Source organism: Venturia canescens, chromosome 8, assembly GCF_019457755.1.
Source record: "Venturia canescens isolate UGA chromosome 8, ASM1945775v1, whole genome shotgun sequence".
Lineage (NCBI taxonomy): Eukaryota > Metazoa > Arthropoda > Insecta > Hymenoptera > Ichneumonidae > Venturia > Venturia canescens.
In genome coordinates, this window is record NC_057428.1 from 21,481,110 (window position 1) to 21,507,457 (window position 26,348).

The window sequence follows — 26,348 nt, forward strand, 5'->3', positions numbered from 1 at the left end:
TCAATAAATTATGATTGCAAAGAATCTCTGCAATTGACGAAAAATTGAAGAAACAATAAAACTAAATGAACCCACCGTGACACGATAGTTTCCATCGAGCCTGTCAGTGCCTTTGAGCCATTCGATGGTTGGTGTGGGTGCTCCAGAAAGCGGAATATCCACATTGATGGGTTCACCAGCTCTGACTTTGATCTTACGTCCAATAAGAGCATCCAAATGAAGTTTCGGTTTCTCCTTCATCGGCTTGGCGGTAAACACGGATGAGGTCTCGCTCGGTTTTCCTGCACCTGCGGCATTCACCGCAGACACTCTGTACTCATATTGATGACCTTCCGTTACGTGGTTGTCCTCGAATTCGACTCCCTTTTGTGGCTCTTTGTTTAATTTCAACCACCGTCCGGTCGCTCGGTCTCGCCTCTCGATGTCATAACCCAAAATCGCTGATCCTCCGTTGCTGATCGGTGGAGTCCATTTGATCTTGATGTAATCTTTGTTCGCATCGACGCATTCCGGTTTTCCAGGTTGTCCGGGCACAACTGCAGGAAAAGAACGAAATTTTCAATCATCACTGAATTATTTCAGTTATTAGCAGAACACATTTTTCATTTTCAATTGTTGAGACTAATTTGTAAGAGAAATAAAATTGAACTAACCGAATTGGTTCTTGGCGACAACCGCACGATCCGTCTTCAGAGGTTCGGAACGTCCTTGAAGATTTTCCGCAGACACGCGGAACTCGTACTTCGTACCTTCGAGAAGTCGGGGAACCGTGGCGTACGTCAATTTTGGATTAACGTAGTTCAGGGCTGGCACCCAACCGCCACCGTGTGTAAGATCGCGTTTTTCGATAACGTACCCACTGAAAAGGTCGACGAAAATATGAGAAAAAAATCACAAGACGAGTGACTTGACATTCGATTCGATTTTGATTGAATAATTTTTAATAAATCGATGAATAAATTGGATCCAAGTTGAATATTTGACTCACGTTAGTTCGCTACCGCCATTATCCTTTGGTGGTTTCCAGGACAAGGTGACGGATTGGCTGGTAATTTCCTCATACTCGAGTGGCGCTTCGGGTGGTCCAGGTCTGTCGAGAACGATCACTTTGAAGCTACCTTCGTCAACGCCACTGTCGTTTTTCAACATCAAATGATAGAGACCGGAATCGCTTCTCTTGGCATTAACGATATGAACGATCGTGTGATAACCGATCGAAGTGACGGTCGTTCTGTCGTTCGTGGCCAATGGTTTTTTATCAGCGCTCCAAACGACCTCGGGAATGGGCTCACCCACGAAATCGATATCGACATGAAAAACGAGGCCAGCCTTGATGCGAATATCCTCCAGCGGCGTTTTGATTTTGGGTGCAACTGAATAAAGCGATTTTCCATCATTTTAATTACAAAAAAAAATCACTATAAAATACAATACGAGCAAAATAAACCATTAAAAATTATGATTGATGAATTTTGGAATAAACTTACGGAATCGAGTTTTCGCAATGACTGCATCACTCGGCTCCGAAGGCTCCGACTGTCCGGCAGCATTGACAGCAATAACGCGGAACTCATATTCCTGGCCTTCGGTGAGATCCGGAGCAGTAGCTTTGGTTTGTCCGGAAGGTACGTGAACCGCGTTGATCCAGTAGGGACTGCCCTTCTCCTTCTTTTGAACGATGTAGCCGGTGATGGGTGAGCCACCGTCGTTGGCCGGTGCTGGCCACGTCAGGTCGACGTGATCCTTGTCCCAATCGGTAATGCTTGGTCTGCCAGGTGCGTCGGGTTCGTCTATTTGCGAAAAAAACGAAAACCACACAAAAAACGAGTCAAAAATTTGTTCAAGATGAATCGGGCTGGAAGAGCAAACGATTGTTGAAATGGAGAACTTACCGAATTCATTCTTGGCGATTATGCTCTTCGTAGTTTCGAGTGGTTCGGACTCTCCGACGTTATTGACCGCCTTGACCCGGAAGTAATATTCCTTGCGATGTGTCAATCGGAACACGTCATGATTCAAGGTCATGCTCATTCCAGCATCGGACCACGTGCCCCTCGAAACGTCCATCTTTTCGATGACGTAATGCAAAATTGGACTTCCACCATCGTCCAGTGGAACCGACCATGAGAGGTGGCAACTTTCTTTGGTGATTTGACTGACGACGAGTGGTCTTTCAGGCGGCGAAGGTTTGTCGAGGACGGTGACACTGGCGGAAGCTGACATTTTTCCATGATCGTTGACCAGCGTCAATTTGTATCGTCCACTGTCGGCGCGAACCGAAAATGGTATTTCGAAGGTGGTGTTCGTCGAGGTGGTGTATATTTCGTGACGGAGGTCAGCATCGACCGGGGAATCGTTGAAAGTCCACCAAGGCGTGGGCTTGGGGGAAGCCTCGATCGGCAGATCCCAAGCAATTTTTTGGCCAGCTTTGACTGTGAGATCTCTCATCAGGAGACGGTCGAATTTCGGTGCCTCTGCAGATGAAAAAATCAACGTGAATTATGAGACTTTTTGATATAATCAATGATAAATGAAAGCACACTTTTGGAACGTGAACTTACGGAATCGTGGTTTAGCAATAACCGGGGCTGACGCTTCAGACGGATCGCCGGGACCGCCCTTGTTGACAGCGATGACCCTGAACTCGTATTCCTGTCCTTCGGTGAGGTCAGGTACGCGTCCGCTGCACAAAGTGCCGGTAATTTCAGCAGCTTTTTCCCATTGTCCAAAACGTGGTCTCTTCTCGATGATGTATCCGGTGATGGGGGATCCGCCGTCTCTCTTCGGTGGAGTCCACTCAAGGTCAACGTGATCTTTGTCCCAATCGGTGGCGATTGGTTGTCCGGGTTTTTCGGGTTTGCCGAACGGATCTTTCGCCGTGATTTCATCGATTCCGGTGAGCGGAGCTGATTCTCCCTGTTTGTTAACGGCTCGTACGCGGAAGGTGTAATCGTGACCTTCGATGAGATGGTTGACTCTGCACGTGCAACTTTCAGCTTCGGCGACGGGCACCCAACGCATACTTTCGGCATCCATTTTCTCGACGGCGTAATGAAGAATTTCAGAGCCACCGTCGTCCTTGGGCATTCGCCACGTGAGGGTGCAGCCGTTTTTGGTGACGTTGTCGGCTTTGAGAGGACCTTCGGGAGGCGACGGCACATCGAGAACGGTCACGTTTAAGGTCGCGGTATCCGTGCCGTTAATGTTCTTAGCTGTGAGCGTGTACACCCCGGAATCCGAACGGTGCGCATCCATGTATCGTACTTTGGTATTGTAATCGGTGTTGGTGATTTTGATGCGATCGCTGTTACCGATCGTGACACCTTTGAGGTCCCATGTTTTCTGTGGAGGCGGTTCGCCGATAACGGGAACATCGAAGTCGAAGAATCCTCCGGCTCGAATTTTCACGTCGAGCATATATTTCCGATCGATCTTCGGTGGGAGATTCTTGGGTCTCGCGACATGAGGTCTCGTCGCATCGGACGGTTCACCGGGTCCGGCTTTGTTTACCGCTCTGACACGGAATTCGTACTGCGTGCCTTCGATCAAATCGGGCACTTTTCCAGTTTTGACGTCACCCTCGATTTCGGCAGCTTTTTCCCAAGTCGGGCTGAATTTGTCGCGCTTTTCTATGACGTAACCAGTGATCGGTGAGCCACCGTCTTCCACGGGTCTTTCCCACTGAAGCTCGACGAAATCGCGGTCGTAATCCTTGATGAACGGCGTACCAGGTTTGCCGGGTTCGTCGAATGGATTTTTCGCCTCGATCGCTTGGGACATCGTCAGAGGCTCCGATTTGCCTTGTTTATTGACGGCTCGTACACGGAATTTGTACTTGTGTCCGGGTATCAAACCATCGATGGCCAATGCGGTTTCGGGCCCGTCGGTCTCACCCGCTGGGACCCAGCGGCCCGTAGCCTCATCCATCTTCTCGACGATGTAAGATTCGATCGGTTGTCCACCATCGTCCAGCGGAGGATTCCACTTGAGGGTGCATCCTTCGGCGTGGACATCGGACGCTCTCAAAGGTCCTTCCGGTGCTGCGGGTTTGTCCAAAACGATAACTGTCACCTCGGCGGTATCTTCGCCGCTTGAATTTTCCGCGAATATCGTGTATCTGCCGGACTCTGCTCTCGTCGCCATTCGCACGTGAAGGCTCGTAGCATAATCAACGTGTTTGACTTTAACGCGATCGCTCGTTCTTACATCGCGATTGGACAGTTGCCAGCTCGTCGTTGGTGGGGGTTCCCCGATCACCTTGACATCGAAACCGAAGTTTTGTCCTGCCTTGATCTTAATATTCTCAAGATTCGTACGATCGATCTTTGGCGCTAGATTACGTGGTTTCGCAATGATCGTTGGTGTCGCGTTCGACGGTTCACCGGGTCCTGCCGCGTTCACCGCTCTCACACGGAATTCGTAAGGTTGACCCTCGATCAAATCCGGAACCGTTGCGAACGTCATATCGGCTGGAACTTCCAGCGCTTTTTCCCATTCGCCATATTTGTCTTTTTTCTCGACTATGTAACCGGTTATCGGTGAACCACCGTCCTCGGTTGGTGCTTTCCATTTGAGATCCACGTGGTCCTTGTCCCAATCGGTTGCCTTCAAATCTCCCGGCTTTCCTGGCTCATCTGTTTACAAGCAAACGATATAGCGAGAAATAAAAACAAATTGATTTGTTAATTATAGAAGCGGCGCCAATCGGCAGCCTCGCTCTTACCAAATGGATTCTTGGCAATGATCGACTCTTCGGCCACCAAGGGCTCAGATTCTCCTTCAGCGTTCACCGCTGCTACACGGAATTTGTACTCTTTTCCAGGCGTTAAACCGGTGACGTCGATATCTGCAATAGTCCAGCAGAAATTCAGTGTTTATTCCTCTAATTCTCCAAAAAAAAAAAAAAAAGCATGGAAAAGAACTTGGGTTGACAGAAAAGTTCAAATTTTTCGGTTATTATAAAGACGAATGGATTTATCTTCGTGGAATTCACAATTCCGTTGTGTCAGGAGCGAAAAAGTGGAGTAAATGGAAACAAAGGAAAATCTTACTCGGGTCAGGGGAGCGTCCACAAGGAACCCAGCAACCGGTATCAGGATCCAATTTGTCGACCTGATAATACTCGATAGGAGTACCACCGTCGTCGAGCGGACGTTTCCACTTGAGTTTGCATCCCTCTTTGTGGACGTCCGAGATCTCGATTGGGCCTTCGGGTGCCGTTGGTTTATCGGTGACGATGACGTTGACGGTAACGCTGTCTTTGCCCGACGAGTTGGTCGCAACGACCAAATATTCTCCCGTGTCGCCTCTCGCTACTGGACGAACGACCAGTCTTGTCTGATACGGTGGATTATCGATCGACACGGTCTTGCTATTCGATAATGGGATCGGTCCGCAACGCCAGTCCACGTGTGGCGGAGGCTCACCGATTATATTCGCATCGAATTTAAGCGTTGAACCGGCTGAGAGTGTTACGTCATGAAGATGTCTACGATCGATCTTTGGAGCGACTGGAAGGGACGAAAAAACATGATGAAATGAGCCCATCTTTGGAATATTTTTAATTCATACGAAAATGCTCGGAATTTGGTGTGTCAATTCGTTCCTTTGAAACTTACGATAACGTGGCTTAGCGAGGAAGGTCTTGCTGCACTCTCCAGGCTCCGATTGTCCAGCCTTATTTACCGCGATCACTCGGAACTGATACTCGTTTCCTTCTATCAAACCGGTTATCAAAGCTTGAGGCTTTGGTGTGTTTGTCTCGAGAGCTTTCTCCCAAAGTGTGCTGTATTTATCTTTCTTCTCAATTATGTAACCAGTTATGGGCGAACCACCGTCAGAGAATGGCTCTTTCCAGGCCAGATCGACTTGATGAGCTGTCCAATCGGTCGGCTCTGGTATTCCAGGAGGATCTGGTACGGCTGTGATGAAAAATAATTATAAAATAAACGCGCGTTTTTAAATAAATGCTCATTTTTTTCAGTGAGTGGGAAATTCAATTGAAGCTTACTGAACGGATCTCTCGCGATAATGGAGCCATAAGTCTCCAGCGGTTCGGACTCCCCTTCGCTGTTAATCGCTTTAACACGGAATTTGTATTCGTGGCCGGGCGTTAATCCTTCGACCTTCATTTCCGGTCCAACCGTTTTACCAACGGGCAACCAAACACCAGTATCCGGATCATATTTTTCCACGAGATAACACTCGATGGGTTCGCCACCATCGTCTTTGGGCTTCTTCCATTTGAGGGTACATCCGTCCTTGTGAATATCGGAAACGTCGAGAGGGCCTTCCGGCTTGCCAGGTTTCGCTGTAATGCGATTTCGAAATGGTCAAAAGTGAGTACAATTTTTTTTAATTTTCAACGCTTATAGAGTTTGAGTACTCACAGACAACAATGACCTCGACCTCGGCGGTATCAGTACCGTACTGATTGACCGCGGTGATCTTATAAATTCCGGTGTCTTTGCGTTCCGCTCTATCGTTGTAGAACTTGGTATTGTTAGGTTCGTTGACGATTCTTCGATGAGTCGTGACTTGCACGCTCTTTTCATCAATGACCCAAGTGACGTCGGGAGCTGGTTCACCCGTGACTTTAACGTCGAAATGGAAACGTTCGCCCTCGCGAACTTGGACGTCCCGAAGATTGCGTCGGTCGATCTTTGGTGGAACTGGGTAGATAAAAAATGTTTTTTTTTTTTTTTACATTTTGATCAGAATAAACGAATCGTCGATGACGGCTCGCCTCGTACCAATGGAAAAGTAATATTTACCCTTGCGACTCTTGGCTACGATCGATTTGCTAGCGTCCGAAGGTTCACCGGGACCTGCGGCGTTGACGGCCCGAACACGGAACTCGTATTCCGCACCTTCGTCTAGATTTTCAGCGCGACCCTTGCAATCGTCGGGACCGGCCTCACCGGCTTTGACCCAGCGCGGTGAGCCCTTCTCCCGTTTCTCAATCACGTAACCAGTGATTGGAGATCCACCGTCCTTCAACGGTGGGGTCCATCTTAAGTCAACGTGATCCTTGTCCCAGTCAGTGGGCTCGGGGCGACCAGGTGGACCAGGTTCGTCTGAAGAACAGTATTCGAGGATCGTTAGACAAAATTGCTTTGAAATATTCAGAGATAAATTTGCAAAGAAAAATAAGTCTCACCGAACGGATTTTTGGCGATGATGCTGGTATCGGTAACCAGGGGTTCCGATTCGCCTTCAGCATTGACAGCGGCAACGCGGAATTTGTATTCTTGTCCAGGCACAAGGTTCTCAACCTCGAAATTGGTGTCCTTGGTTCGCCCAACCGGAACCCAACGACCAGTTTCGGTGTCCATTTTTTCGATGACATAATGTTCGAGGGGAACGCCACCATCGTCGAGCGGAGGATTCCACTTGAGATTGCAGCCCTCCTTGTGGACGTCGGTAACTTTGAGGGGACCTTCGGGTTTGCTGGGCTTATCAAGAACGAGGATTTCAATGGAGGCTTCATCTTTGCCCGAGTCATTTTCAGCTTTCAGTGTGAGAGTACCGCAGTGCGCTCTCGTGGCAGCGGAGACCATGAACTTGGTTCTATAACTGTCAACCTCGATGGTAATGATATCACGATCTTCTTGCTTGACTTTGTTGAGATACCAGACCTTCGATGGTGGAGGTTCGCCGCTGACTTTGACATCGAGCCGTATGTGATTTCCAGCTTTGATAGTCAAGTCGCGTAGATTGGTACGATCGATCCTTGGGGCGGCATAACGATCTTTGGCAGTGAGAACATCGCTGGGATCACTCGCTGCACCAACGCCACCCTTGTTCACAGCTTTAATACGGAATTGGTATTTTTGGCCTTCGGTGAGATCTTCGACGGTTCCTTGGGTCTGATCGCCCGGTACCTCAGCAGCTTTCGTCCATTTCCCATAAGCGTCCTTTTTCTCAATGATGTATTTTTCGATGGGTGCGCCGCCGTCGTTCTTCGGCGCTTTCCACTTGAGATCCACGTGACGTTTGTCCCAGTCACGCAATTCTGGTTTTCCAGGTGCATCAGGTTCTCTGAATGGATTTTTCGCCGTTGTTGGCACGTCGGTCTCGAGGGGTTCCGATTCGCCTTCGGCGTTGACCGCTTTCACTCTGAACTGATAATCTTTGCCCTCGTTCAAGCCTGTTATTTCGGCTTCTGGTGTTTTACTCGTGCCACACGGGACCCAACGTCCGGTATCGACGTCCATCCTTTCGATGACGTAATGATCGACCGGTTCACCACCGTCGTCATCCGGTTTGTTCCATTTGAGTTTGCAGCCTTCAGCAGTGACGTTCGAAACGTCCAGCGGTCCTTTGGGCTTGCTGGGCTTGCTGAGAATTTGCACTTCGATCTCGACCTCGTCGGTACCGCTGTCGTTCTTCGCAGTCACCTTGTAGGTTCCGGCATCGATGCGCTTGAGTTTATTCAGAACGAAGAGCGTGTGGTATTCCTCGTTTTCGATGGTCAACCGATCGACGCTCTTGAGGACTGTTCCGTTGCACGCCCAAGTTACGGATGGTGGTGGTTCGCCCTGGATATCAGCCTCCAGTCTCAAAACCTGTCCCACGCGGAGTATCTTCTTCTGCAGATTTTTGCGGTCGATGCGAGGCGCCAGGAATCTTGGTTTAGCGACGACGCTCTTCGACGTATCGCTGGGATCGCTGGGACCGGCTTTGTTGACGGCGACAACTCGGAACTCGTACTCGTGATTCGGCTCTATTCCTTCGGTGACTTTAGCATTGGTGCGATCGCCAACGACCATCGCAGCGTCGACCCACTGCCTTCCATCTTTGTCGCGCATTTGAATGATGTATTTCTCGATGGGAGCACCGCCGTCGTCGACGGGTGGGGTCCATTCGAGGTCGACGAAGTCACGATCCCAATCTTTGATCTGTGGGCGACCTGGTTTGTCGGGTTCGTTGAACGGATTCTTAGCAATGATCGATTTGTCGGCTTCCAATTCCTCGGACTCTCCTTCCTTGTTGACAGCTTTGACGCGGAATTTGTAGGGTTTGCCCTCGAGTAAACCGGTGATATTGGCTTCCGGTTCGGTGGCTCGTGCACACGAGATCCACGCTCCTGAGAGCGGGTCGAGTTTTTCGATTTCGTAGTACTCGATCGGCGAACCACCGTCGTCTTCGGGTCTCTTCCACTTGAGTTTGCAACCGTGTTTCGTAACGTTAGAAACATCCAGAGGACCCTTCGGCTTGCTGGGCTTTCCAAGCACGGTTATATCTATTTCAGCCTCGTCTTCGCCGACCTCGTTCTTCGCTCTGATCACATATTTACCTGTCAGATTACGTTTTGCTTTCATAATAAAGAACTTCGTGTTGTAATCGATATTGTCGATGCGATAAGTGTCGTCGGTTTTGAGCTCGGTCTCGTTCAGAGTCCAGGTCACCGTCGGCGCTGGTTCTCCGATTATATTGATGTCGAGATTGACGGTTAAACCAACCCTGACGACGATTGCTTGAAGATTCGTACGATCGATGTGAGGCTTGAGGAACCTTGCCTTTGCGGTGTGCGGATTGGTCGCTTCGCTGGGTTCACCAGGTCCCGCTTTGTTCACTGCTCTCACACGGAATTGGTACTGATTCCCTTCGACCAAGCGCGGCACAAGACCTTGGCATTTCGGCCCAGTCGTTTCTGCGGCCTTGACGTAACTCGTACCGAATTTCTCCTTCATCTCGAGGATGTAACCAGTGATGGGGGCGCCACCGTCTCTGATGGGCGGTTCCCACTTCAGGGTGACGGTGTTTTCGGACCAGTCGATGATTTCCGGTAAGCCGGGCGCACCCGGTGCGTCGTAAGGATTCTTCGCGATCACTGCACTGTCGGTAGCCAATGGTTCGGACTCTCCTTCCTCGTTGACGGCTTTAACACGGAATTCGTACTTGTGTCCCGGCTCCAGACCCGTGAGAACGTGCTCTGTTTTGTCAGGATCGCAAATCCCGGCTGGGACCCAGCGTCCACTGGTGGCGTCCATTTTCTCGATGACGTAACTCGACAACGGCAAACCTCCGTCGTCCTTCGGCTTGTTCCACTTGAGTTTGCAGCCTTCCTTGTGCACGTCTAGGACTTCGAGAGGACCTTCGGGTTTTCCGGGTTTGTCGAGGATTATGATCTCGACGTCGGCCTCATCCTCGCCCGAATCGTTCACTGCTTTGATCGTATACTTTCCTGTATCTTTACGAGTCGTGTGGGACAACATCAGCTTAGTATTGTAGTCCTCATTCTCGATCTTGCAGTTGGGCGTGTTGGATAGTGTCTGAGTGCGGAAAGTCCACGTGATCGTTGGAGGCGGTTCGCCCTCAACGTCAACGTCCAATTTCACGTGTTGGCTCGCGCGTACTTTTACAGTTTGAAGCTTGTCGCGATTGATGTGAGGTTTCAAGAATCGTGCTTTCGCGACGTGTGGCTTCGTCGGATCGCTAGGCTCCGATGGTCCCGCTTTGTTTACTGCGCGCACCCGGAATTGATAAGTCGAGCCTTTCTTGAGACCGGTTACGCGGCCTTTCGGCTCTCCTGAATCGGTCACCACTGCTTCCTCCCAATGAGTCGAAAATTTCTCTTTTTTCTCAATTATGTAGCCCGTTATCGGAACACCTCCGGTGTCCTTCGGCGGTGTCCATTTAAGGTCGACGCGGTCAACGTCCCAGTCTTCGAATTCTGGGACACCCGGACGTCCAGCAACGTCGAAAGGGTTCTTCGCTACGACGCCACCCTCGGTCGTCAGTGGCTCCGACTCGCCCTCTTCGTTCAACGCCTTCACTCGGAACTCGTACTCGTGACCTTCCGTCAATCCTTTCACGTCCATCTCTGTGTCGTTCGTACGGCCCACAGGAACCCAACGGCCCGTTGATTTGTCCAATTTTTCTACTTGGTATCCCGTTATCGGCTTGCCACCGTCGTCCTCTGGCTTTTCCCACTTCAGTTTCAGACCGTTCTTCGTGACGTCTGATACTTTGAGGGGGCCCTTTGGCTTGCCAGGCGCAGCTGAATTGCAAAAAAAAATCAAATTAAACCTGTGTCGATGAAATGACTTTGAAAAAGTCTTGAATTCGTAGATTTTGAAACTGATCTGCTTCGCTGAGAGGACATTCAAATTTTTTCGGAGCCTACGTGACCAAGAAGGGTTTTAAAAAATGATTGGGAACTGCGGTTCGAGTACTTACAGAGTACCGTGACCTCGACCTCGGCCTCGTCCTCGCCGGATGCATTGACAGCTTTGATTTTCCAAACTCCCGTGTTCTTTCGTACACTGTCGGTGATGGAGAGTTTAGTATTGTAATCAACATTCTCGATGTTGATGTTGCCACCGGACTTGACGAGTTCGTTCGCCCTGTACCACGTTATTTCTGGAGGAGGTTCACCCCTGACGTCGATATCGTACTTTATGGGTTTTCCGGCCCTTACGATTATCGGCTTCAAGTTCGTTCTGTCGATTCTCGGTTTGACTGTAAAACAAAAACGGTGGGACATTTAAAACAATGCTCGAAATTTCGGTAATGAAATTTTTGTTTTTTTTTTTCATTACTCACGTGCTTTGTGCTTGACCATTTGCATCTTCGAGGCGTCCGAAGGCGGTGATGGTCCTGCTTTGTTAACAGCGATAACTCTGAATTGATATTCTCCACGATCCTTCAACCCCATAACTTTCGCGGCCAATTCGCCCGTCGCTGGAATTTCCATTGCTTTTTCCCAGTCCGGTTTGTACCGATCTTTCTTCTCGATAATGTACTTTTCGATCGGCGAGCCACCATCGAAATCTGGCGCCGTCCACTGGAGGCTCACAGACTCGTTGTCGTAGTCCGTTACTACTGGAGTCCCCGGAGCGTGAGGCTCGTCTGAAAATCAATTTTCTCAATCAATAAGCAAAAAAGAATCGAATGTTGACAAAAATTAGTGCCAATAAAATGAAGCTTTTTCGAATGAAATTTACCGAACGGGTTTTTAGCGATGACCGGGCGCTCGCTGGTCAACGGTTCCGAGTCGCCCTCGTCGTTGATCGCGGTGACTCGGAAAAGATATTCACTGCCCGGATTGAGACCAGTGATTTGGAATTCGGTGTTCGGCGAGTCTCCAGGAACTTTGCCAACGCGAACCCATTTTCCGGTTTTCGTGTCCATTTTCTCGATCTCATATTCCTTGATCGGTACGCCACCGTCATCCTCTGGTTTTTCCCATTTCACTTTGGCCGTTGTATTCGTCACGTCCGAAACGACCAACGGTCCTTTCGGGGCGTCTGGTCTTCCTGCAAAGGCGAATGAAATTCGTTTAAACTCTGTCGAAAGTTGATGAAGCACAACTTCTGGGTTTAAAAAAAAATTGATGTATCAGAAATGATGAAATTCATTACGAACCGAGAACGGTAAGCTCGACGGACTCCTCGTCACTGCCATTAACATTTTCAGCTTTCAGCGTGTATTTGCCAGTATCTTTGCGGACAGCATTCACAATTGTAAAATCGGTGTGATAGTCGACGTTGTCGATCTTGATACGCTCGGTGGTCGTCAGAGGAATATTATCTCGCCAAATCCAGCTCGTTGTTGGCGGTGGCTCACCGATCACGTCCACAGACCACTTGTGGGTGCGGCCGGCCTTGATGATGACGGATTTCAAATTTGTTCGATCGATTCTCGGTTTCACTATAATGACAATTTGAATATGATCAAGTTGATCGATCTATTGTTGCTTCTGGAAATCCGAATGATTTGTACATACGATTGCGGTGTTTGCAGATATGATTATCAGTAGGCTCGCTGGGTTGGGATGGTCCAGCTTTGTTGTGAGCGCGAACACGGAATTGGTAGACCATTTTTTCTTTCAGTCCCTCGACTTTTATTTCTGGATTAGCGTCAGTCGTTTTGGCAACCTCGACCCAATCAGGGGAGAATTTGTCCTTCATTTCCACGGTATAGTGAGTTATGGGTCGGCCACCATCCTTTTCGGGTTTCGCCCACCTCAGGGATACGCTCATGTTGTCGTAGTCGAAGATTTCCGGTTTGCCGGGCTTGTCCGGTTCATCTGAGCAACAAAACAGGCCAGATTTCAATGATTTTTCATGAACGAAGGTTCAAAAAATCGAAAAATAAACTCACCGTAAGGATTCTTGGCTAAAATGGACTCATCGGTTACGAGTGGCTCCGATTCGCCCTCCTTGTTTACAGCCTTGACTCTGAACTTGTATTTCTTATTGGGAGTCAAACCACTGAAAGTGAAACTGTCTTTGTCCGGTCCGACTTCACCGGCTGGGATCCAACGTCCCGTATCAGCGTCCATTTTCTCAAGGACATAACCGGTAATATCGGTACCACCGTCGTCCGATGGTCTCTTCCATTTGACGGTCACGTGGTCGGCACGAACTTCTTCCACCTGCAGAGGTCCCCTCGGTGGTGTTGGTTTATCTGTGAAGCGATTTATTTGAATGAGTTGACGAGCCATCGATGAAATTTTATTCCCAAATTAAAATTAAAATGTTTGATTGTCAAAGGAGATTCATGGACTTTAAAAAATTAAATTGAATTAGGAAATGATAGGAAACGAAATAAAATGATCGATCAATCTCACCGAGCACAACGACATCAGCGAGGCTTTCGCAAGTTCCGGAACTGTTGGTCAAAACAAGTTTGTATTTTCCAGAATCAGGTCTGGTCGTTTTGCGGATAGTCAAAACGCTGTTTCTCTCATATTTGTCGATGGTAATCCTCTCGGCTGCGTCCTGAACAATTTCTTTTTCTCCCAAGAACCAGTGAACCTCCGGCTCCGGTTCACCGCCGAATTTGATGTCGTACTTGATGACTTGGCCCTTCTTGACGACGAGATTGGTTAGTTGATCGCCGACGATGAAAGGCTTCACGAACCGACATTTCGCGATGATGGGCTTCGTCGCGTCCGATGGTTCTCCAGCTCCACCCTTGTTCACCGCTCGAATGCGGAATTCGTATTGCACACCTTCCTTCAGACCGTCGATCGTTCCTTGGGTAACGTCACCCTCGATCTCTTTTCCCTTTACCCACTCTTTTCCAAATTTGTCTTTGTACTCGATGATGTAACCGGTGATCGGTGCTCCACCGTCATTTTCCGGCTTCACCCATTTCAGGTCCGCGTGATCAACGTCCCAATCCGTCGTCTCCACGCCCGTTGGTTTTCCAGGCTCGTCTGGAATGTTTTTTCAAATTTTTTTTATAAAAAATTAATGACGCAATGGAAATATCGCTTTCTGGAGGAGAAAACGTTCAATTACGAAAATCCAACTCACCCCAAGGATCTTTGGCGAGTACAGGTTTGCCGAAGAGCGCAGGTTCACTGTTGCCAAGTTTATTGACAGCGACAATGCGAAATTTATATTGTTTTTTGGCAACGAGGTCTTCGACCTTGTAGCTGTATTTTTCTCCGGATTTTATTTCGCCAACGCCGTCCCATTGAGATTTCAAGCTCATGTCAAGACGTTCGATAAGATATTTGAGAATCGGAGAACCACCATCGTCGGCCGATGCTTTGAACGACACGACGCAAGACGTCGCAAATATTTCGGTGACATCGACGTCTCTCGGTGGTGATGGAACATCCTGCATCACGATATTAACGTCCTTAATCTCTTCGCCTTGACCGTTCGATATTTTCACTTGATAAATTCCCGACTGTTCTCTCGTTGGTTTCTTTATTCTGTACGTTATTTTGTCCTCCCCGACGACGACCTCGACGTCCTTCAGTGGCAACACTTTGCCATCTTTCATGAGTTTTGCCTCCACCGGCGTCTGTTTTGTTCCTTCCACTATGAGATTCAAAACGAAAACATTGAATTTTTACATCTCCCAATAATTCGAAATTTATTTAAGGCCAAATATTGCACTATTCGCGTTAATAAATAATCGAATGGAAAATAAATTGACAGAATCTTACCCTTGAAAGGTATGATGAAAATAAGTGGCGCTGAGCAAGGGCCCTCGACCTTGTCGGGGATATCAGGAATCGGCTTGCTCTCGCCCTTTTTGACAGTGAGTTTGCAACTGCTGCTCAATTCACCGCTCGTGCATGTTATTTCACCGTCGTCCTCCATTTCAAGTTTGTTGAAAACGAGATGATGTTTGCCACCACCCAAATTCTTGATCTCGATGCGATCGTTCGGCTCAATGGGCTTGCCGTTGAAGAGCCATTCGGCCGAGGCCGTTTGATCCTGCAGCTCAACATCGAGGACCAATTTTTCGCGTTCGACCGCAACCGTGTCTTTGAGCTTCTTGTTGAAACGGTTTGCGTCTGATCCAGCAAACAGAACAAATGATAATTAACTTTATTTTTTCCCCAATCGTTTTACCGCCAAATTCAATAGTGACGAATATTGGTTTGCTTCCTATTGTAGATCGTAAATTTTTTCAATCCACTCACAGTTGATGACGATCTCGGCCTCCGTTTTGTCGGCATTGCTCACGCACGAGTACTGCCCGGCATCGGTGACTTTGGCATCTTTGATGATCAATTTCCTCTTGCGGCCTTCGACCTTGATTTGCACCCTGGAGAAAATTTTTCATTTTGTCTCAATCAAATGCATTTATTGATTTCCTCAGAAATCCAAATTAACCAAATGGTGGAATATCGTACCGTTTGTCAGCGGTTATTTCTTGATCGCCCTTGAACCACTTGACCTGGCCCTTCTCGTCGTCGAGCTCGCACAGCATCGTCACCGTTTCTTTTTCCACGAGCTGTTGGGACTTTAGCACTTTGACGAATTTGTACGGGTACTCTGAAAGTCATTGAAATTTTCGTTTTCAAAAAATCTTTCAAGCTCCCACTTCATTAAGTTTTTGACATGAAAAATCGTTTTTTTTTTTTTAACTTACGACAGAATTTCCGATCGATTGGAAGCGCACACGAATTCTTATATTATTTTTCAATTTCATTGCCATTATAAAACAAAAAGATTCCTTTTTTTTTCGACGAACGACTAAATTTGGAATAAATATTTAGGAACCACTCGTTCTCACCGATTATCGTGAGCACCGTTTCGGTTTTGTCCGTTTGCTTGCTAATCTTGCACGAGTACTCGCCGCTGTCTTCGATTTTCGCATTTTTAAGGGTCAGTCGACAGATGCCGGACATGTCTTTCGAGATGCTGTAGACGTCGCCGTCCTGACGATCAAATTTAAATAGTGAGTACAAGAAGCGATGGACGAGAAAAATGGAGAATCGGAGAAAAGAGCTGGACTCACTTCGAGCTTCGTTTTTCCCTTGTACCAAGAAACTATGGCCATGTTCGAGCTGACTGTGCATTCCATGTAGGCCTCGTGTTCGTCGAAACCGCTTGTCTTCTTGGACAACGGTTTTGTGAAAGTGTACGAGGGATCGGGTTCTGAGAGAAAAGAATGGAAGAAAATTCAAAGCTGCCCCTTATTTTTTCTCCCCATTGACAAAAGGGACTTTTGAGTGATTTTTTAAAGAAATTTACCATCGACCGTGAGTATTGCAGTGCAGGAAATTCCGCTGATTTCTATCGTGTATTTTCCAGCATCCTCGACCTTCGGTCCAACGATAATCAGCTGGTAATTGTCCTCCTCGTTTTTGAATTTGTATTTCGCCGATGGGAAGAGTTCCTGCGCAAAAAGATATTTAACGGGGGCGGTTCGAATGAGCTTTACAAAAACGTATTTTTCGATAAAAAGGAAAAATGGGTAATAATACTCACGTCTTTGCGGAAGAACCATTTCGGTTTGCAGTTCGGTTTCGAGAATATCGCTTCGAAGGTGACTTTCTTGTCTTTGCCCTCTTTGGCGTACTGGTCGATCAGTGGTTTTCCGAATGTTTCCGCTTTCTGGTACCGACGAGGAGCACAAAAGAACGAAAAAAGATTGAAATTAGTGAAAACGAAAAGAGGAGAAAGAGGCAGAAAAATGCTGAATATCACGTTGGATATTCGACGACCCCGTAACGAGAATCGTTTCGAAAAATTCGAAGAAAAATCTGCACCTGTGTGGGCTGAAAAAAGGTAAAAAAAAAAGAAAAGAAAAGAAAAGAAAAAAGAAAACGTCAAAAAGTGCGCAATCTCTGCGTCGCACGAGAGAGAAAAAACGCGTTTCCAAAAAAATCCGTGTATGCGGCGACACTGAGAAACAAAACCGTCGATCGTTGATCGTGAAAAAGAGTAGAGCTGAGGAAAATGTGGATAAAAAATTCCTGGGGAGTGCGAAAAAAAGACGCGGTCGAAAAAATCGCGAAAAAATTCGAAAAAATGCACTTTCAGACAATAAAAAGGAAAAAGAAACGGAAAAAAAACACGTGGCCGGTCGATCGAGTACCTAAATGATCGAGGCGTCCTAAGATACCCATGCTCGATGCTGTTAGACGAGAGCCAGAGTTTAAACAATTGGGTTTGAGGCTTCATTACGTGGATCAATGAAAATGAAATAAAAGAAGAAAACAAAAAAACTTGACGGCGAGAGAAACTCCGCGATTCTTTGTCGCAGCCAAAGTACGCGGATTTCCATAAACAAAATATTTCATTTACTTGTTTTCACTACGGAAATCAATTTTGGAGGAAAAAAACGTGATGAAAAATCAAAGATTGCGTGCGAAAGCGGTTGCAACTTTAGATACGGGATGCGGCGACACCTACGCGATAAATAATTCGCTACAAATCTCCAAAACTCGGCGATATTCGTTCAGGAACGATTGAAAAAAAAGAAGAAGAAGAAGAAAAATAACGAGAGCGACACCGAGAAGAGTTGAATTTTCGGGTGTCCGATAAAATTGATTTTACTCATTTTCTGCGCAACAATAATCAGCCGATGGAAACGATTGTGTCCCGATTCGTATAAATAATTGTGTGCGAACAAGTCAAAGTTATCGAAATTTTACAAAAAAGGTTTTTCAAAGTAAAACTATTTCTTCTGATCCGTACAAGTTATTTTTTGTTGTCCTTCGAGGTAATGAATAATGAAGAAGAAAGATGATAACGAGGCATGAATGAAGAAGAAGAAGATCGAAAGATTGTTGTGTTGGTTCCAGTGGCTCCAACAAGAAACGTGCAACAACGAATGAAAATTAATTGAAAATTGTTCATGTTTGTCACGTGTGGAAAGATTTGCGAGGCTGCACAGTACAGTTTAATGTTCATAGCGCATTTGCGTGCATGCCTCCAACCTCCATCTTGACGAAGTGATGAAGAATCGGCCAGTCGGGTATTAACTCGGCGAGTGAGGGCCTACGAGATCCACTACTCTAGAAATAAGAAATCCCCGCCAATTTCAATAATCGTTTATCTCGTTGAAGAAAGGGCTTTGGGAATGGAATGAGCATGAAATAATATTTGTGTGAGAATGTCAGTGTCGTTTGGAGTGGAATAGAAACGATGATTCTCGTAGTGGCTGTGGGAAAAGAAGATAAAAATTGGAGACTCGTTTCGCTCGATTTTTGTGTTCCATCGGCAAATTACTGCTCCCGACGCGCCTGATCTTAGCTTCTCTCAGTCGCTGCTGTTTCGGCGGAAGGGTTTGCAGAGAGGTTGGAACAAGTAGACGAGTTTCCCTCGTACGAAGGACCTCGAGATTGTATCGAGGCCTCGCGAGCAAGCCACAAAAGCAGCCTGAAACCGAACAGGTGTTTGGGGCCCAAAACTTCTAATACGAAAAAAAAAATTCTCGTTCTCGCAATCGGCTCAATTCATGTCGTTTGTTTGTTACGTTTTTTTTTTTTCATCATGGTACAGAAAGAAAAAAATTGAAAAAAAGCCAAAAAAAGGAATGCTGTCCTTGTGCGTTTTCACTTAAATGCCTCTCGAAATCTGATTTATTCCGAACCTTCTCTTTCGCTCGGACCACTAGAGTCGGCCAATCTTTTATCAACTCCTGCAAGCTCGGTCTTCGTTGTATCTCGAAAACGTCCTGTCCCGTGTCCAAAAGTCCCGGTGAATACGTACACGCGCACATAAACATTCATACGTCATATTAATCATTACGAAAGAGAGTTAAAAAGAATAAAGAAAAAACAAGAGAGAACAATTTCAGTGTGGGCGCGAGGGAGGAAAAAATTGACCGAAGATTCTTCAGTTTTTCGCGGGAGCATCTTCCGATTAATTAATCGCCGAATTGATGAGCCTCCGGAATTTATTTCATCGACATTTCCCTGAGTTCGATCGTTTTAATATTTCGTACATACGATTGCATTACGGTTCTGAAAGGAGATAAATTTTTGTCGCAAAAACGACTGTATTAGCGTGACTTCCCAAGGCACGGTTCGCTGCATCGAAAATCAGTATTTCATCCGCATCAATCAACGTTTTCTTATACAGAAATAATAAATCTCGATACATCGTGGCTGAGATGGAAAAAAAAAACAAAAAACAAGGTCACTGGTGCAAAGGTGATCGTGCGGACGAGACGTGAAAGAAAAATAAAAAAGTACAAAAACAATTGGCACAGGGTTAAAGACTCACGATCGAACGAGAATAGAACGAAAATGATTCGTGACAATCGGACTAGAGAAATGTCCACGAGTGCAAACTCGTTGTTGAATCGTGTAACGTCTCTGCTCGTACAAATAAAAAAATATTTCTGTCAAGGAAATGGAAATATTGAAAGTGGAGACTCATCTTTGGAATTTTCACAAAATTCGTAAAACATAAATTTGATAAAAGAATCGATCGAGGAGCTAGGACGATTGGTTATTGTAATTCGAGACCTTTAGCCAACTCCAATTAGCCGAGCCTTTTCTGCCTAAGGGTATGCGACGATCAGCCTCCCCCTCGCTCAAGATGACGATCTCTTCGCCATCTTGATACCAGCTCTTCCCATGGAGTTCGAGACCCTCGGCACCCGGAGGCAAGGACTGCGGATTCGTACACGAATAATGGGCAAGAGAATGAGGCGAAGCAGCCATCAAAATATCAATAATAATCAATAAAACAGAGTAAAAATCGTTTTTCCAATATTCTGAGACTCGCCACGAGATTTAAATGAATAAAACAAAATTATAAGGCTCAATCACGTGGATGAAAAGTGCTGAAATTCGTTTTTTTCTTAGCCCAGTAATTCGATGATATAAATAGGTTATTTTATACGGCATGTAAAAAAAAAAAAAATATAAAAATTCATGTTTATGAGAGATTTCATAAAAAGTAAAGGAGAAAGGTCAATACTTATTCACAAAAATGCAATGTAAATTTTGTAACTCGATTTTAAAGATCGTCTTTTTTCATCTGTTTTTCAAATATCTAAAAAGCCATCATCGGCCGTATTGGATTCCAACGTGACGTCACTCCGATTGTAAACGATCTAGATTTTTGTCGTGCGCTCCGTGTTGTTTTGAAATTTTACAAGTTATTATCACGTTTGTGGACTTTTTTTTTTTATTTACGACGCTGAAGTTTGCAACGAAAATAGCATTTGTAGTGCACCGCCAATTTTTATTATTTCACGAATCATTGGTGTAGACTGAGTAACTAAAAATTGCAAGAGGCAGGTAAAACAGAATTGAAGAATTACTGGAATTGTTGGAGAGTTTTTTCAGATCATTTCGTTGGACGTTGCAAACTTTAGTGTCATTTTTATTTTGTTGTTCATTTAATTTATTCTTTTGTTTTTTTTCATTTCATCTCATTTTATCGTTTATTTTATCAAAGTCGCATCATGGAAGACACGCGGCTTTGCGAAAGCAGAAAGTACAAAATATTCACTACGGAGTGACGTCACAAGCCGAAAGAGCACGGCGGCTAGAATTTCCGTGCGAAAATTCAAAACGACAAATAAAAAATAGTTTCCAAGACTCTCTTCGGTCTTGTGAAATGAAAATAAAAATTCTACTGGCTCTCGATCTCAGAATGGAAGAGTTTTCAAAGAAAGGTGTAATACCCTGTTGAATAACGAAGTGCACCGATACCGAGACGTTACGCGTGTGCCAGATTTTCCGATACACAAACAATGGATCGCGCGCACCAAACGTGCCAAATAACATTCACCAAAATATTAGTCACGTTCGTGCTCCCCCCCTTCCCATCGTTCTTTCAATATCCTCGTGTCAAACGCTCTCGTTAATCACGTTGACGAATCACCCAACGAATAAATATCAAGACAAAACTCACATGGATCATTGTTCAAAAATAATACGAAGTTTACGACGATTTATAGGTGCGAGTTTCGCACAGTTCGTCCCAAAAATTACGCACAAGCTGCACAGAGCCTTTGGACGACGAAATCCCCGGGATGAAAGTTGCGACGCTTGTTTTTCTGGGATTCGTGAGCCATTGATCAGCGTCGGAGAATCCGAGTGACAAATTGTCCGACACCGATCAATCGACACTTCGCAAATGGAGGAATCCAGAAGAATCGTCGCTGAAGACTTTTCTCTTACGAATTTCGTGATCCATCGACTCTGCACGCATTCACGGCGGAATTAAATCGACGAGACACTCTCTACGGGTGTAAAAACAAGGATCAATCGAACTCGTAATTCGACATTGACACTTACTTGTCGATAACTTACATAGGCTTGATAAAAGTGGATTTTTTGTTTTCAATTTTGAGAAAAGAATCGTCGAAAAGTTGCGATGACGACCTGTAGGCTTTTGACAATCAATTGGAAGGAACTGCGTCGCAGTTCGATACTTTTAAAAGATAAAAATGATGATAAATGGGATACGTACTCTCTCGACTTTCTTCAGGGCGGGCATAGGTTTCTCGGTTTCTTTGAGATCGACCTTCGGTGCTTCGCTGTCGTCGCGAGCCCATTTTTGGTACTTTCGTTTCTTCAACATGGCACGGAAGTCCATGCCACTGGCGTCTGTCGCGAGAATCAATAAAGATTATAAATTTCGTGACGTCGAAGATAGGAAAGTTGGCAAAGGTGAAAAAGGCGCTAACCGGAAACGTATAATTGCATTTCCGCAGAATCCTCGCCGTGGATGTTGCTGACGACGATTTTGTAAGTGCCCTCATCGTTCGGCTTCGTCTTCCTCATGCAGAGGGTGATCGTGTTCGTCTCGGTGTCAGTGAGAAACTTGAATCTACCGCCCTCGATAATTTCGGTCATGCCCTTGTAGAATTTGAAAGTCGGTGCGGGGTTACCTTCGACCTGAACGGTGAGGTACGCCGTCGAGTCTGCAACGATCGGGAGACAAAATCATTATTATAAAATCTTTTCGTCAAACGACTCTGATCAGGGAGGATGAAAAAATCGGTATGTTTACCCTCGACTGCGGAGTAGGACTCCTGGACATCGACGATGGACGGTGGTCCTGCGGATCCGACATCTCGGAGTGGTGTGCTAGGCTGGTTGATTTTATTCTCAAGGTCCGCCACGCTGGGTCTCCTGACGTCCGTGCTCGGACGACGTCGCTGCGCCAAGCATCGAACAGAAAACCGGCGAGTTAGTAACCACGAAAACGTAAGTGGAAAATAAAGAAGCTCGCTCTATTTGATGAAACATTTTTTCTCCAAAACTCTCGTTTCTATGAACGCATGTGCAAAAAGGACGCGATGACTCTCGACGTTGAAAGCTTACCTGCCGGTCAATAAGAAAGAGGCTCGAAAATCGAGTGAAAAGAAATAAGAAAGAAATCGACGACGGTGTCGAGAGATGAAAATTTATTCAAAATTTTGTTCTTAGAAATTTCGATAGTGCAAAATTGAAAGTCATCGCGATTCAATGACACTTATGAGGAGTCGAAAGTTACAAATCACGTTCGGTTAAGGACAGCGCAAAAAAAAACAAACCATCATTTCAGTTATTTACAGCGTTAGGTGAAAAGGCGGTTAGAGACATTGACAACGAGACGTTTTGTACTGACAATGAAAAATCACGGGCATTATTGACAATATTTAGTGACGAGGACAGATTTTTTAGCGTTACCACCTTCTATTACACATTTGTCACGATAGAAAGTTACAAATTGGGCCAGCAGGGGGAACAATTAGAAACGATTTACTTCCCTCGTTACGAGTAAATAATGATTCTGTAAATGGTGCGTAAGTTTGTTGGCGAAACATTGGAAAATCTTTGGGTTTTCGAGTTCAATAAATACAAGTACATAACACACGTATGAAGATATTCATGTTGTGGTTGGAGCTTGAAAATGTGTCGCGCGAATATTGCCAACGAAATATTTCGTTCCATCAAAACGTCGATTCTAATTTGAGCAAAATTTGGGACTCGCGTCAGCGAAGATACCCGAGACGGGAAGCCATCACTCGCTCGATCGATCAAGCGACCGTTCGATACTCGCACCACTGAAAATGCCGTTGAACACAAAATAGTGGCTCGAATTACCACGAATTTTCAAGTCCTGATGGAATATCGTGTTTGGCTGGTAATAAACGCGCTGAAAAACGTAAATTAGAAGAGAAATGAGAATGATGAACGTGGCGCGATTGAATATGACAAGTGACATTAAAATGGTGCTGTTAACGAAATGGTACACGAACGAATATAGAAGAGACGAAATGATGGGTGGAAGAGGAAGGAGACGAGGAAATATGCACGATGGAAAAATCTACTGAATTATACCGTTCCAACTAGTCAAATCGAATAAGCTCGACGATTGTATTGCGAAGAGGAGAGTGACGAATTTTTCAGTGTGCGCGTCCCACGAGCTTAACGACGAGGGCGAGAGAGGCGTTTAAAGGGAGGGTGAAAAAGAGTGGCGCGGGAACGCGTGAATTTGGGACAAAGTCCAATGCACAGCGGAGTGTGAAAATTCATCAAAAGCTTCATATATCTTGGCACCGCTTCAAACCCGTGACCGTCCCTCGAGCATCGGAATTTCATTTGATAAATCAATCTCACGTGCGGAATTCCGCCGTGCGTATTCCGATCGTCGTATTCTCGTGGACGAGCTTTTCACGATTTTTTTTCGTATCGCTCGACGAACCGCAGTTGGAACGGTATTTCAATAGTTGTCAAAACAGAAGAACGCGAGTGCCGGAGGGATCGTTGGAACATTCGAGACGAACGGTCCGACGTGTCTTTGTTTTTTTCGCAATTTTTTAAATTTCATTATTTCTAAAGGATCGAACCGAACGACGGCAAGCGTGCAAATATTACATTTACTAAATCTTTGCAGTGCACGATTGACGTTGAAAAATATTCAGCGACGAGAGAGAATGAGGTCGTAAAATGTTAATTATGAAAATGGTTGAGACAAAGTTAGTTACGAGTCGAAGAAATCCTCGGTAGATCGGCGATGCTGGCGAACAGGAGATGAAATATATATCAAATCAAAATATATACACAATTTGTACAAAACCGGTCGACTTCGGCCTCCTCTAATCTACGACATTCAATTATTCACATTGAACATTCTTTTTTTTCTATACAACGAAGAAAAACGATATTTACAGAGCCGGCGGATACGACGCAGATAGAAAAAAAATCATCGAATCTGAGCTGCTTTCAACCGTGTTGAAAACGAGATCGTAAGAGCTGTTAAAGTCATATCCGCACGAGCTTTTTGGGACGATACGTCAAATCTGCGTACAATCAACATTTCCAACAATCGATATCACAATGAATTGGTGTTTTTGTATGTACAGAGGTGAGCACGATATGAAAGACTGTATATATTTACAATGTCGACTAAATCTACTTTATGTACACGAGTCGCCATTTTTTTGTGTTTTCATTCCACAGAGATTGCAGTTAGTCGAAGGCGAGACGCTCCCTTCAATTATTTATCCATGAAAACGTCACTTTTTTAGTCTTTTTCCCATTAAAAATTCGTCTGAATGCAAAAGAACCTTGAAATGGGAGTGTCAAATTTTTTTTATTTCATCGTTATTCGTAAACATTTGCAGAACGAAATTTTCATCTGCGCGGAGAGAATCAACGGTAGTATTTACCATGAAATTCACTGTAAAATTGACCCTGTTATATTGGACAGCGCAGGGACAAGTTAACGAGCGGTAAAATTTGAAAGATTTTGTGGAATTTTCAGTTTCGTGAATACTCCGGTAAATGAATCGTGACTCACGGTAATTTTTCAAATTTCATTCTTTCCGTATGAAGAGCTGATTCGTTGTTGTGGCAAAATCGCATTTGTTAACGCATTTGAGTTAAACTACTCGAATAAAATGAAAACACAAAAAATGAGGCTCGAGATTAACCACAAAATTGTGTTTCACGTAGAAACGTGACCGACAAAAAAACAAGAAAATAGAGATAAAGAAGCACGTAATAAAATCGAATGAAAAAAAAAAGAAAAAACAGTAACGAACGGATCAACGAGAGTTTGATTCACGTTCGTAAAGCCTCTAACCTGTTTGTCTTGCACCTCGCCGGGGCGACCGAGCCTAGTCTAGTAAAAAAGAAAAGAAAACAAATGGTGAAACGGGCCGGAATGCCGATTGTTTCGAGAATAAATTTCAAAGTTTTGTTCGCGCGAGGTCTACGTGAGCGAGTGAGAATGATAAATGAGCGGTGAAATAAAAAAAAAAAGGAATGGAACGAGGATGAAAAATAATGTAGCGATTTTTAACGGGGTAGAATTTCATCATGAGTTCAAAATTACAGGTTCAAATGGTGAATAGAGATAGATTTATAGATATATTCAGATAGTTATAGATTATAGAAAATCGAGTGTTTGCGGTAAGATTGCGGACCCCTTACACCGCGCTACGCGCCCCTCGAAAAACGTCGTTTAATCGGACTTTCATTAAACAACGAATCGAGGATACTTTTTTGAAATAACGATCGAATAACGTCGCTTGTCGATATCGCGGGGGTGTAAGAAATCCTCGAAATCAGAGAGACACCTCGAGCGAAGAAGATTGTAGTAATAGCGCGAATAGCGGAGATAATGGTATAAGAAGAGAGTAGCAGCAGCAGCAACAGCATCAGCATCAGCGTCAGCCTCGACAACGATTAGCTAAAAATCGTAGAATTATTTATGAGTGTTTGAATTATTATTATTAATATTATGAGTAAAAATAGATTATCAGTGATTACAGTATTATGGAATAATATTAAATAATATCAGCCATCTTTCGACGGTGGTTCGTCCTTAAATGTTCGTAATTTGAAGTAGAGTGGAATTAAAAAAGGGCTGGGGGAGAAACACGTTGAAAGAGACAAGAATAAATCGACGATTTCGTTACGGTCGCATTTTGTCGCTGTCACCGATCATCGTCGCGTTTGTGCGTCATTGACGATGATGGATTCGCGCGTATCTCGCACATTTAGGGCTCTCGGGGGGGAGGGCGTGAAAAAAACAGTTGAATATGAGAAAAAAAACGGGTAAACGGGGTGAAAAAAAAGGGGAAGACGTAGAAAAATGGTAAAATATTTTTCTTAATGGTGTTCACGATTATTCGTCATTGCGAAAATTGTAGGTAAGCTTTGTGTTATTGGCGAACACAAA

General features: G+C 45.3%; 1 protein-coding gene across 1 annotated transcript in view; it reads right to left on the bottom strand.

The window, feature by feature from the left end:
- bent (projectin protein bent) overlaps window positions 1-26,348 on the bottom strand; it is a 76,492-nt gene that overhangs the window by 12,224 nt on the left and 37,920 nt on the right. Inside the window, exons 37-68 of the mRNA XM_043426772.1 lie at window positions 25,248-25,286; window positions 22,185-22,332; window positions 21,859-22,095; window positions 21,642-21,778; window positions 16,692-16,817; window positions 16,455-16,599; window positions 16,219-16,358; window positions 15,994-16,138; window positions 15,611-15,752; window positions 15,398-15,522; window positions 14,915-15,268; window positions 14,271-14,786; window positions 13,580-14,170; window positions 13,111-13,416; window positions 12,734-13,036; window positions 12,373-12,657; window positions 11,952-12,263; window positions 11,551-11,856; window positions 11,185-11,466; window positions 7,160-11,005; window positions 6,774-7,076; window positions 6,390-6,671; window positions 6,011-6,310; window positions 5,619-5,921; window positions 5,052-5,510; window positions 4,724-4,846; window positions 2,562-4,634; window positions 1,893-2,474; window positions 1,488-1,790; window positions 989-1,373; window positions 654-859; window positions 76-536 (exon numbers count right to left, since the gene is read on the bottom strand). Coding sequence (XP_043282707.1) covers window positions 76-536; window positions 654-859; window positions 989-1,373; window positions 1,488-1,790; window positions 1,893-2,474; window positions 2,562-4,634; window positions 4,724-4,846; window positions 5,052-5,510; window positions 5,619-5,921; window positions 6,011-6,310; window positions 6,390-6,671; window positions 6,774-7,076; window positions 7,160-11,005; window positions 11,185-11,466; window positions 11,551-11,856; window positions 11,952-12,263; window positions 12,373-12,657; window positions 12,734-13,036; window positions 13,111-13,416; window positions 13,580-14,170; window positions 14,271-14,786; window positions 14,915-15,268; window positions 15,398-15,522; window positions 15,611-15,752; window positions 15,994-16,138; window positions 16,219-16,358; window positions 16,455-16,599; window positions 16,692-16,817; window positions 21,642-21,778; window positions 21,859-22,095; window positions 22,185-22,332; window positions 25,248-25,286 — 14,265 coding nt within the window. The remainder of the gene's footprint in view (window positions 1-75; window positions 537-653; window positions 860-988; window positions 1,374-1,487; window positions 1,791-1,892; window positions 2,475-2,561; window positions 4,635-4,723; window positions 4,847-5,051; window positions 5,511-5,618; window positions 5,922-6,010; window positions 6,311-6,389; window positions 6,672-6,773; window positions 7,077-7,159; window positions 11,006-11,184; window positions 11,467-11,550; window positions 11,857-11,951; window positions 12,264-12,372; window positions 12,658-12,733; window positions 13,037-13,110; window positions 13,417-13,579; window positions 14,171-14,270; window positions 14,787-14,914; window positions 15,269-15,397; window positions 15,523-15,610; window positions 15,753-15,993; window positions 16,139-16,218; window positions 16,359-16,454; window positions 16,600-16,691; window positions 16,818-21,641; window positions 21,779-21,858; window positions 22,096-22,184; window positions 22,333-25,247; window positions 25,287-26,348) is intronic.